Source organism: Plasmopara halstedii (assembly GCF_900000015.1).
Source record: "Plasmopara halstedii genome assembly, contig: Scaffold_672, whole genome shotgun sequence".
Lineage (NCBI taxonomy): Eukaryota > Oomycota > Peronosporomycetes > Peronosporales > Peronosporaceae > Plasmopara > Plasmopara halstedii.
The window spans coordinates 281,284-294,409 of record NW_020187589.1 but is presented as its reverse complement, the minus strand read 5'-3'; the positions used below and the strand labels follow the sequence as shown (position 1 = coordinate 294,409).

The 13,126-nt window shown below is 46.0% G+C and overlaps 1 protein-coding gene across 1 annotated transcript; it reads right to left on the bottom strand.

Moving 5' to 3' along the window:
• Positions 1–11,724: 11,724 nt before the first annotated feature.
• On the bottom strand, positions 11,725–12,096 carry PHALS_13670 (uncharacterized protein; the record flags this gene model as incomplete). The annotated part of the gene is made up of 1 exon (XM_024729472.1): positions 11,725–12,096. One exon carries the CDS (start codon positions 12,094–12,096, stop codon positions 11,725–11,727), a length of 372 nt encoding a protein of 123 aa, XP_024579845.1.
• Positions 12,097–13,126: the final 1,030 nt, after the last annotated feature.

Genomic DNA, 13,126 nt, shown 5'->3' with positions numbered 1-13,126 from the left:
TCCGACATAAATGAGTCAAGGGTCGAGGTACTTCGATTACCGGCCTCAGTACACTCTGAACTGATAGAGTACAGAACTCCTACACAGGATGCACAGGAACTTCAAATGAAATTTCAACCGCAAGTGGAACGATCAACGCGTCCACGCAAACCAATGTTGTTGTTAGAGAACGGATCAGATGCCGAAGAAAATCTGGAAGGAAGCGAAGGTCTGCCATCTCCAAAGCGTGCAAGGATTGATGAAGACGACCTAATATCTGAAGCTGTTCTCGCTTATCCTGTCAGTGTTGCTGAAGAATCGGACGTGCCTACCACGTATGCGCGGCAGTGGCTAGTGCCGAAGCAGAACATTGGCGACAAGCGATGGACGCCGAATTATAATCGCATCGCCAGAACAGAAAATGGACACTCGTTCCACGAGAATCAGTTGGACGTACGTTTGGATGCTGCTGGGTCTTTGCTAAGAAGCCTGCCCAGAATGAATGTGTTGTGCGCTACAAAGCACGATTGGTGGCTAAAGGGTTTAAGCAGAAATGCGGCGTGGATTTCATCGTGACTTACTCTCTAGTGGCCAACATGAACTCAATTTGAGTTGTACTCGCAGTGTATGCGGTATTAGGCTACAAATTGAGCACTGGACGTCGACACCGCCTTTCTCAACAGTGTGCTGTCGGTTGGTTAAACATGGAGGTCTCGATCGGTATTAAGGAAGCTCAAGAATCTGTGTGTCAGCTGATATATGGACATATGCATGCTGCAAGTGCTTGGAGCACGACGGTCGATCTCGTCTATGAGATGAACGATTTTAGAAGTTGTGGTGCAGATTGATCTGTCTACGTGAAGAAAGTGAAAGAAGGTTTTGTGTACGTATGTCCATATGTCGATGATATGATCATTACAATTAAGACGAGCAGCGAGATTCTAAAGGTCAAGGGGGATGCTAAAAAGTGTTTTTCACGATGAAGGATCTCGGTATGGCGAAGTTCGTCTCGGGCATGTAGATCGACCTCAACAGGACAGCTTCCACACTAATGATCAAGCAGACACGCTACATTAGCGACTTGGCCGAGCGAATTTGGACAGAAAAAGGACGCTGACAATCCGTGTATGTCCGGTGTCATGTGTCAGTCACCAAGTACAGAAGCTGAGCGTTTAGAAATGCGGTCAAGGCCATATCGCTCACTAATTGGATGTCTACTATATGATACAACTTGCACTCACCGGACATCATATTTCGTTACACAACTGTCTCGATTTCTCGAGAATCCCGGATTACCGCAGTGGAACGCCGCAAGTCGTGTACTTTGCTACTTAATTCGACACGACATCACAGAATCATTCCCAAGGAAAGACCGGAACGGTGATCGTTGAAGATTTTTCGGATGCAGACTGGGGTAGCATCACCGATGACAGACGGTCTGTGTCAGGTGTATTGATCAATATTGAAAAAGCTCCGCTTGTGTTAAAGTCCAAGTATCAGAGAAGCATCGCACTAAGTAGAGCTTATGGCGCTAAACTTGTGCACGCAAGAAGTATTTTGAACGCGCGCAAAGCTGATGGACATGGGTAAAAAACAACTGGGATGTACGCAAATATGGGAAGATAATCAAGCTGCGATGGCTTTGGCAAAAGCCACGGGCTATCACGCTCGTACAAAACACGTAGACATTAGACATCTCTTTATTCGGGAAGACGTTCGGCATGGATTACTCAAGATTGACCACATCGATACGAAAAGTCAGCTTGCAGATATGCTAATCAAAGCACCGGGTACAAGATGCTCAAGTTTCTGCGAGAGGCAACAGGCATCAAGAGTAAGTCAGCTACAAAGCACACTCAACATTTGCAGTAAGTGGTAGTGTTAAGTTTACACCGCTGAATGCATGTGGATGACGTCACAAGGATTACAGTCGTGCTTACAATTACTATCCTGATTACAGCAAACTTAATGGGTCTTTTTTAATATGATTCATTTAGAGGCTTCTAAAAGGATATAGAAAGTCAGGAGAGGTAGCACAGGGTTGCGAAGTAAGGACCTAAATATATACTTCGGCTTCTCAATAATAACGTATTGTTGCTGACTTGAAAGGTGGTTGGAGGAAAACAGAAGAAGATTTATTATTGTTTTTACATTAAAATAATCGCACCTACTATATTTCACTTATACTTCCTTCTCTTTACTTTCCCTCTCTCTTCGTAAATATGCTGTTCAGAACAACGATCAACACCTACTGCAAGTTAATTACACGACGTAATATCGAGTGTGGTTGTGTCGTAACATGCCCTGAACGATCATCCATCGGCTGGAATTTGCTGACGAGGCGATTTGTTCTCACTCAATGAAATTGCAATGAAAAACGACTTCTCAAAAAATAAAATACAGGCTTTGCTAAACGGAAGTCGGACTTATCAATTGACGAGAGCACGTTATCTTAGTACAATACAACGGCTCTTTTCAATGAAGATCCAAATCACGTTTGCAAAGCTGTCTAAATAAAAGCGGAGTAATTATCGCTGGCTATCAGATGACTTTGGGTGTCATTGAACTGTGCAGTGTTATCTATATTATTTCGACTCGTAAGGCTTGGAATCTTTGCTTTAAAAGTGGCTACAAAAGACTTAAAAAACGGTGACAATTTCATCGATGTATTGAATGATCTAAGCGATTTTGATCAGGTTTCTCATTAATACTCTGTACGATTTAGCCAAATTTGCCTCTCCTGATCATGCATCTCTCTTCGCAGCATATCGAGACGAACAGCTCCGGACTCTGCTTACAACTTTTATAGTCATCCCCTGTCTATGTTGCGCACAAATCTTTGCATTCTTGATCGGCAGTGGAAGGACAGGCAAGGCAGATCATGATCGCGACCATCTTGACGAGAAAACTTGGGGTCATTGTCGTAAACTTCTTGTCCAAATGAAAAGTGCGAACATCCTTCACGATTCTGCCATTAGACATAATAGATACGTCATGTCTCGCTAAGAAACATTGAAGAAGAAGATTACAGAAAACGAACATGATGCCAAGTCCCCCGGCTCAAAAAATAAATGGATTTGAACTGTTTTCTTGAGATGAATGCCGACGGCGGTAATGTGTACCATTTTAGTGAAGTAGAAACTGTTATGATGTGAACTGGAGCAACAAATTAGTTCATTAATAAATTTGCGTTTGTCACGAACTTTTTGAGATTTCATGCCTCGAAATCCCATCCCGTTTTGTATGGTTACAATGCAGAATTTGGTGCTTGTAGCAAATTTTGTCGGTTTTATATATATCAAATAAAAAGTGCTGAGATTAGGTTACATGCACAGCATGGGATTAGGATAAGTGGTCTGACTGATAGCACCGTCTGGTGCTTTGATAACGGCACGCGTGATATGGTTTTCTCGATTTTTCGTATTTGCGACAATCATTTGAATTTGGGTTGTGCGCGACAGAAGTTGTTAAACCAAGATATAGCATCAGATCATTAACTTTGCAGTCGTTACCATTGGCCTTATCTACTATCATGACTTTTAGTCGAACCGGATACATGGGCGTATTCTTTCACTCACTTGATAAAAACACTAAACATTCCATCAGCTAGTACCGTCTACTTTTGTAGGTAAATCCTACCACTAGATCATTGTCATCGCTTTAGACTGTTGTGTTCTGCTTGTAAATGCGCTTTAGGTGTGGCTATAGAGTCCAATATGTGCTTAAAGTTGACACATTTTTGATGATATTCCGAGCGATAAAAATTCATTCAATGCTCTTTGCCAGCTGTGCTGATAAACTACCATGAGCTTTTTTTCTGCCACTTGAGTGCAATACCTGCCGCTGTTTTGTGTAGCTTTCATATCGAAGATTGAAAAAGAATAATGCAGCTATGACAAAAACAAGAATTTTCTATGCTTTTTTATGCTCAGATGATAGACTCCTGCAACCCATATTCGACCAAACGACATGTCGTGCTTCAATAAACCAGTGGTAAGTAGACATAAAGCAATCTCGAGAGCAACCCATACATCGCCCGGATTTATGGGTTGCTCTAATTCTTAGAACTTGAGAAATATCTCACCTTTGACGGGGTCCGTACTTAACTGTCGTATACGATTCTATGATATTAACATTAAACTATGGCGTTATTGAGAAGAACTCACATCTACCAAAATATCGGATAAAGACAGTATTATTCTAGAATGTTTATATATTTTGGTCTAAATAATATATGATGTCACTATTATAAAAAGCAAACCAGAAATAATTACTGCAAAGGCTATCGGCTCCTCTCCTACTTGTAGCGTACGATTCCAATTTCTGTGCATTTAATAACAGGACCACAGGACCTTGAAGTTAGAATTTTTTCTATGCAACGTGCATATCAACCCGGTTTCACTTAGTGTAACGGGGTTACACGTACCCTTCTATGAAAGGGCGGGTCACACAAGATGATGTGACCCGTACATAGGTGTGTATTACACAGTTAGTGTTATAACACAGTGGTGTTGCTACACCGTGCCAGTAGTAGTGCATATTACCACATAGATTAGGTTTTGCTATATTACTATATTGATAAGGAAGACCTAAAGTTTTAGATATTGGCGGCTCTGCCGCAACTAAAACAATTAAATGCGAATTCGTTTCTATACAGAAGTGTTCGTTTGCCTTGGTTGGCGTTAGTACTTCGATATAGCGCATCGCGATCCGCTACACTTGTATTGGGTTTTGAAAAAACGGTAGGTCGGTGGCCTGAGCTTATCTTTCTTTAAGCAAAGAGCTTCGGCAGCCCCGCAGCAGAAAACTGTTATGCTAGAGCACCTACAGCAGAAGCTGTCGGCATCGACTGCGCCCATGACGCCACCGTCGACGACAGATGGCTCCTGCCGACCCAGATCGCTCATGGTGAGCGTTAAGACCATCGAGGGTAAGGATGGAGAGAATCTCCTGCTCTGGGTAAGAGAGGCCGAGATGGCTATGGCATCCGCCATGCTCCAGAACGAGTAACAGCGCGTGGTGCTAGCTAATTCCAAGCTCGGGGGCCGAGCGCAAAAATGGGCTTCAAAATGTGGTGCTTCGAATAAGCGGCGTCCCCCTCCTTGGAAAGAGCAGAAGCGTCAGCTTTCGCGAGTGTTCTTGCCGCCTAGCCAGGCAAATCGCGTGAGATCGCGTTTCCTTACCGCCCGACAGGGCAAAAAGGAGTTGGTGGACTTTGTCCAATAGTTGAGAACTCTCAGTGCCGCGATGGCAGCCGATCCTCTTACCGAGGAGGTCGCAGTGTTCGTCTTTTTGGAGTGGCGTGACCGGAATGGAAGTCTTCCGTGTGCATACGTCTTCTTTTGAGATGCGGTGAATGTGGCTATGGATGCCAAATTCAACTTTTAAACGGCACGACCTGGTTGAAATTCACACCCTCAGAACTCGTCGAGCGGGCCTGAGCCAATGGATCTGAGCTATGCTGGGAAAGAGGAGGGAGAGCTCCGATCTGCCAAGCAGCGTGTAAATCCGGCGGCGTTATTTCTGTGGCCCGTCACCCTCCGACTGGTTGTCCCCTGCGCAAGGCGCGTAAAGGCTCGTCCACCTGACGTCCCGCTTCCAACAGTCTGCTGGTTCGTCATGGTAAACAACAGCGCCCAGTAAGCGCGGGACGCCCTACCGGGGAGAACTGATATATGTTGTGCCTCAAAGAAGTGGATGGGGGCAGGTTTCAGCTTCGATAAGATTCATACTCTTGAATACGGAAAGTGTATGCAAGCCAGGCTTGCTAGTCGTAAAAGCGACCGTGTAAGGCTTCGAGAAGCCAAAGAATATCCTTATCAGTTTCGAGGTGTCGGGCAATTACGCTCGACGATTGAGGCGCTGAAAGCGCGGTTGAACGACCCCCTCGCTTCTCGCTTAGCGCTGGGGACTTTTGTCACTGTGTCGAGGGTCCGTGTGGACCTCGGTGTCAAGTTCCTTGACTTTGATAGCGTAATACGCTGCCTAGTCTTAGACTTGGATGCAACATTTGATCTTATCCTCTTTATGTCATGGCTGGAACACCATGAGCCATAGATTGATTGGATGTAGAAGACCTTGAACGTTACGCTCACGTCTCCTAGTGGAGCTTTGGTGGGTTATGAACCAACCTCTACTAAAAGGGAGAAGCGCTATGGGCGCGAGCACTGGACGGGACGGTCAATGTGCTGAATATCGGAGTGTCCGAGTCTGAACACCGAAGGTGTTTCGGACAAGATTTCCGAGCGTGGCTCGCGGGCTGAACGTGGAGTGGCACGCAACCCACTGAGCGCTGCTCGAGTATTGGGGCAGTCGCTACATGCCAAGAGTGGCATAGTCGGACAAAATCCGAGGCATCAAGGGCGAGGCCCTAGTGATGCGCGTGGAATGGCACGTAATCCACTGAGCACCGCTCACGTCTCGAAGCAGTTGCTGCATACCAAGAGTGGCATGGTCGGACGAGGTCCGAGACATCTTGGGCAAGGCCCTTCTGATGCGCGCAGAGTGTAAGGTTATCTAATGAACGAAGACTGCGGAAATGGTAGCCCTACGTCGGATGATGTTAAACAACAAGGCTCCGATAGAGCAGTGGTGACACTGAACGACTCCGAATGCGTTTTCCCACTGGTATCGATGAGACGTAAAATCTCTATAAAGAGTAGAATGCGATGCCGTATATTATCAGCAAGACGTAGGGCGTCGACCCCGACCCAAGATGTATCAATCGTGGACGATAGCGCACAGCTATATACCCGTTTCAGCGGTTAGACGGGAGGAAAACGGCGATGTCACCCTCGAGGCTATTCCCGTGGTGGATGCTCTTCTTGGGTTGGACGAGATGTCCTTCGAAGGGTTTAGCGGTGCCTTGAAGACAGGCAATTTAGCAGAGATTGTCATTTTAAGACCGAGCGCGAAGATTAAGTTGCCGCTGCTTCTGAATGAAGCTGTCCTGAAGGGCACTTAGAGGGTGCTGAAAGCACGAAGTAGATTGTCGACCTTGAAGAATTCATTGGATCCGTACTAACCTTCGGTGAAGAAATCTAAAGACGTCGTCTCCAAAAATCCGCCGTCGGTCTTGCCTCCGGACTGCGTCATGATTCCGACCTGGTTTTGGAAACCAAATACTGCATAACACGCCAATGGCCTCTGCCAAGAAGCAGTGTGAAGTACGATGCAGAAACGATGCGTGAGAGTAACTTTTTCATTCGATACCCACGTTTTGTGTCTGGAAGCCGAATGGCATGTGGCGTATCGTTCACGCTTCCAATCAGCTAAACGCTGTCATCATTTCGGTACAAACGCCGATTTCTAGGAAGGATGTTATCCAGAAAAATATGGCTGACTGTACAAAGTCTCGACTTGGTCAATGGTTATTACTAATTGCTCATATGAGCGAGCTATATTCCACACAGCAGTGAGTACTCCGAGTAGGATGCTCTGGGGTGGCTGGTGATGCCCCAAGGGCTGTCAAATGAAACCAGCAACATTTTATCATATTGTGACGCAATTGTTCTGGCCCCACCGGGCCTACGCACAGACATACTTCGTCTTCATCCACAGTCGTGGGGGGCACGAGAGGACAGATGTGGAATCGTCATCGTCCAGTTGAGAGCGGTGCCCGAGTGCATGCGCAGGAATAAGCTGTATGCTAATGAAGATAAGTGCATTTTTGGCGCGGAAGATTTCCCTTCATAGGGTGCTCCATTGGAAAGCGTGGCCTTCGAGCGGATCCCGCAAAGGTCTAGGCCATTAAGGACTGGTCAGTTCAGAAAAATCAAACGAACTTGCGCAAGTGACTTGGCTTTGCCAACTACTTGCAGAAGTATAGCGCAAATTATGCGGGAATGCCACGGCAATTATCGAATCTCCTTAGGAAGGATACGGAATGGTGTTGCAAAACCATCGGGAGGCTTTTGACAGAGCCTCTTTCATGCACCAATACTGACGTTGTTACATCCCGATATTCCTTTTAGTGTCACCCGTCACGCTTCGGACTTTGCCATTGGCTATACACTGTTGGAAGCAGACACCGAGAGGCGAAAATCTTGTCAGCATAAGGCTATGGAGAGGAATTCCCCAGTCCACGACAAGAAATTACTTGCGATGAAGAATGCACCTGTCAAGATTAGAATGCACTTGCTTGGGTCGAAGCCGTTTTTAATCTTCACAGATCATACGTCACTTCGCACTATTGCTCAGTCGCCTCACCTCTCGAAGAGATGGCCAGGTGGCTCTCACTCTTTGCAGGATAACTTCGTGGTGAAGTATAAGCCAGAAAAGCAGAATGCTTTGGTTGATGTGCTGTCACGCAGATTGGATGATGAGCTTGCTCATCTCACAACGGTGACGTCGTAAGTGACGGATTTGATCCTCGCTGCATACGTGGGTGATGGTATGTGTGTAGCGCTGCAACAGGCTCTCGGGAGTAAGGAGTTTGGAAACTCGGACGAGAAACTGTCGGCGCATTTGCGCGCAGTTTCACCGATATTCGCTGAATGACAGGTTGCTATATTATAGCAGCGATTTGACGGAGAAGCCACGAATTGTGCATTAGGATTTGAAATGCTGTGTCCTGTATATGTGGCCCACGATAAACCACTCAGTGGTCATCTCGGTCGTGAAGAGACGTACAGATCGGTGAGTTGCTACGATTGGTAGCCCAAGCTGTACAAGTGGACGAGCACATATGTGCGCACGTGTGAGACGTGTCAGAGTTTGAAATGCTTTCAGAATGCGGCGACGCTGGTCAGTTTACCTGTACCTTTCGGGTGCTGGCTGTCCATGAGAATGGCCTTTGGATTTAGCCTACCGACGGGCGTGGCGATTTTTGTGGACCGTTTGGGCAAGATGACTCATCTTGCGGCAGTGCTGGAGACAATCGACGGTGGGGGTACAGCGACGCTGTTTGTCGATCGTATCTTTCGACAACATGGACTCCCGGAGTCAATTGTCTCTGACAGAGACCCACGCTTCACTGAGAAGTTTTCGTCAACGATCTTTAAGATGCTGAGCACCAAGATGGATACGTCAACAGCGGACTATCCGCAGACAGAAAGTCAAACTAAGCGCGTGAATCGTATCGTCGAGGACGTCTCTCGTAGCGTCAGCGCTAAGATTCCAAGGCGTTGGAGCGCCATGCTGCCACTCGTAAAATTTGCTCTGAACAATGCAGTGCATTCTTCTACCGGCTACACGTGAACAGACTCATTCATCCTCGCGTCCCACTGACGCCGACATCCCATGGCTGAGGGTTTGATAGGGGGAAAATAGCCAAACGGCTAGCTGATGTCAGCACCTTAGTGTCCGTAATGAAGTCGATGACTTCCTGTCTACAAAACCGAGTGTCTTACGACACAGCCAAGACATGCAGTACGAATATGCAGATAGAAGAAGAAGAAATGTGGAGACCTTTGAGGGCAGAGACCTGGTTTTGGTTAATGCTAAAAACATTCCTACACATGGCTGTCTTCAAGACAAAGCCATGTCCGCGGTTTATTGGACCTTTTAGGGTCGTGGCCAGGAGAGACCTTGCGTATAAGCTGAACCTTCCGAGGAGAATGCGCACCCACCCGGTATTTTATGTGGGCATGCTTAAGCCATACCGAGTTCCGGCGCAAGGGCGGCACTTAAAGGCACCAGGCCGGCCAAAAGCTAAACCAGCAACTGGTTCTATGCACGGATAGCAAAAATTTCCGTTTCCAACGGCGCGAGGCACAAGCGAGTGCCAAAATACCAGAAGAACTTCAAAAAGCTACTCGTTACTCTTGTGTCACGATTAGAGACGAGGGTGACTGGCAACCCGTGATTGCAAAAAACGTGAGTAGTGAGCAATCTTACCAAACCTTCGACATAGATGGAATCGCTACATAGAGCGATGTGGACCATCTTGCTGAGTCTGTCGACAAAGACGAGCACTCCACTTTGTCAATCAGCATTCCTGGATAAGTCATAGATTACGTCGAGACCAACTGCCTTCCAACATTCAGTAGGAGCAAGAAGGCTCTGCTGAGGCACTTGTGTGTGCCATGCGCTTTTCGCGCTGACTGAAATTGCATGTCTTAACGTATCGTGCAACCAACTTGTACATGCGGAGCGCCCAAAAATTGGACACTGAAAGATTGAAAGGTCTTTGTACGACCAAAGGGACCGAACATCGACGCATATCCGTGGCGAAGGAGACCATTTTTCCATACAAAACGATGCAACCTTGATTTCAAGCGACCAGAAACGTTGTCATGGAGTTTCATATCACTTCATGAGAAAGCCTTGATATGCAGATCACACTGTTTATTCTCAACATACGCTCGACGTATAATACGGAATACATCGTTTCCGATTTAGTTAATATAGGCTAGCTCATACCCCGGACAATGTGACAATGCGTCAGCCAGCACGTTCAGTCTTTTCGGTTCATACGAAAGCGTGAAGTTATATTCTGCGAATATTGACAACCAGCGAACCATTCGCCGTGACAAGTGAGGGGACTGAATTGCGTATCGCAAGCTTGCGTGTTCCATGAAGACTACAAATGAAGTTGAACCCAAGAGTTAAACACGAAACCTCACCAGTACATACTTCATTGCCAAACGTTCCTTGTTGTTGATAGAATAGTGCTTTCGTGTTGGCGTCAGCTGTCGCGATTTAAACGACATGACACAACCGTGTACGTCGAAATTCTTTTACAATAGTGCACAGCCCATTGCAAACTCAGAAGCATCTCCCACCAAGCTATACGGCTTCTTATCATCTCTTAAAATAAGTAATGGTGCTTCCATCATACCCTTCTTGCTTTGCGAATGACTCTTCACAAGTGGAGGACCACTCCCGTAGTACACCCTTCTATAGCAAGTTTGATAGCGGGTGAAGCATTTCCACGTTGATACGCAAAAAGCAATACAGGTAATAGGGCAAACCAATTCATTTCCTCAAACCGTATAATTTCGCGGCGTTGGCCACTCCACGATTATGCTGACTGCACGAACACCGCGTTCACCAACATAACAATCGAGGACCAGTTCTTCGTTAGCACCAAAGATACAGTTTGTAAGATTCGCTTGCAATGATTGTAAAAGCATACATTCTAGGGAGTTACTCCAAGTGCATTTCTTCGGCAGATCTGCCACCATCGTCCTTCAAATTAGAAAGATTCGTCAAGCTATGTTTGAGCGAAGATTTGCAGTGGTCGAAACGGATGGGAGACAAATCGATCAAATATTGCGGAGGAATTGGATAGTCCTTGTGGCATCACAAGCCACTCCCATGATGAGGGGGACGGGAAACAAAGCCGTGAGAGGTACGTCCGCTTCCCTCATCAAGATTTGGTAATATACATCAGCCAGGCCAAGTACACTTATTGTGTACACCCGGACATCCAGTGGATGATTAAATTATTGAACGCTGTGAAGGGATTTGCTTTTCATCATCACACCAGCAGTTTGCTTCAGAGCAAAGAGCGCATTGATATACTCACTTTGATCACGCGACAGTGGCCAATGTCGAAGCACTGCATGCTTTGAGCCAAATTCACGATCAAATTCATGTCGAACTCCACGTTTGGGGGGAAGACTGAAGGGTGGCTATGCACTAGAGATGTCATACTTGTATTCCTTAAAACGTCAAAAATAAAGATCGGTTAAACTTTCAAAATAGCAGATCCTTTGTGATTCTACGCGCTTGTCGTAATTCTTGAAGAACTGAACCATTCATAACTGACGATGAGGTTGGTTCCGCTGATTCGACCTTCGACTATAGCAACACGACCTCCGCAATGTCATCGTAAAAGAATTTCTCGGGCTGCACAAGCTCTTTCATGATTGGCAACGGTTTCAAAAGAGCAATTGTTCGTGTGACTTCACAGTCAGTCTTTGAATCCTCAAAACGTAGACCAGCATATCCGCATGCGATATTATCATCATGCGGAGTCGTATGCGAAACAAGCCCACCCGCGTACTCAACCGCATCCAGAGCGGGAGCATCAACACCGCGATCAACAAAATTCGTGGATTCCTCTACATATGTGTACTGAATTACACAACAGGTGGGAGCATCAAATATATGTTCAGCTGTACTCACTAACCCACTATCCGACTCAATTACTGTATGAGTGAGTAGTGGCATATCCAACCATTGTCGACTCCTTCGGTTCCATCACACACATGTCGACAACATTCTTCTGCCGTGAGGGCGGCAACAATCTATTCCTCATGAATTCTTTCGGTTGGGCGAATTGCCATACCAACCAGCATCTTTTTTTCAGTTGGCCAGTTCCGGGTACACTTGATCCATCGACACACTTTCTAATTGACGACCCGTGGCCACTACATACGACTCCGTATCTACCCATACCTGGGCAACATCAATTGCATGACATGTTCCGATGAAGTGTCGAAAACGTCCAGCAGTATACGACTGCCTAGCACTTAATCACTTCTTGTTGTGCGTAGTGAAGTGGGTTCATTACTCTCAAGAGTTTCGCCTACGCTAGGAGGAATAATCCTAATTGTTTTCGCTAGCCAAACAATCCATGGCTCGTGCTTCCACGCCACATTGCGCCTAAAATCAGGCCATACCGTTCGTCCATCTCAAGAACTGTAAAAACTTCAAGTTGAAGTCTTACATTAACGGAAGACCGTTAGCCTTCATGATACGAACCTCTGTGTGTTGGTTCACATGAACTCTTGCGTAAAGCTACCTCTGTGCAAAGTACATGGCAACCCCATTGTACCCCACGCAGGATTGTCTAACGGTCCCTTTTGGGAAACTTTTTGTTCGTTTTAGACAAAGAGCAGCCAATTCTAAGAAAACTGAGTTGTAGTAAACTTCGGGAGGGACTTAGCCTTTATAAAATTACTCGATTTTAAAAAAGGTGGGCTTTACATTTGAGGTGTGCTGGCTGTCACCATCAAAACCCGCCTTTTGTGAAGACAGATACAGAAACGATAGATTCAGGAAAGTCGTGCAATTCAGGAAGAAACTTGACTTTTGCAAATAAGGGACAAACAGGGGACGAAGTGAGATTAATGGGAATAGTTGTGAATACTTTAAAGCTTATCCAGCATTTTATGTGGAGTGAAGAAATTTGACAGCGTGGAACGTTGTCCTACTTTGCACTTGAACCCGAGAATTGATCACATCCTATTATGACGTG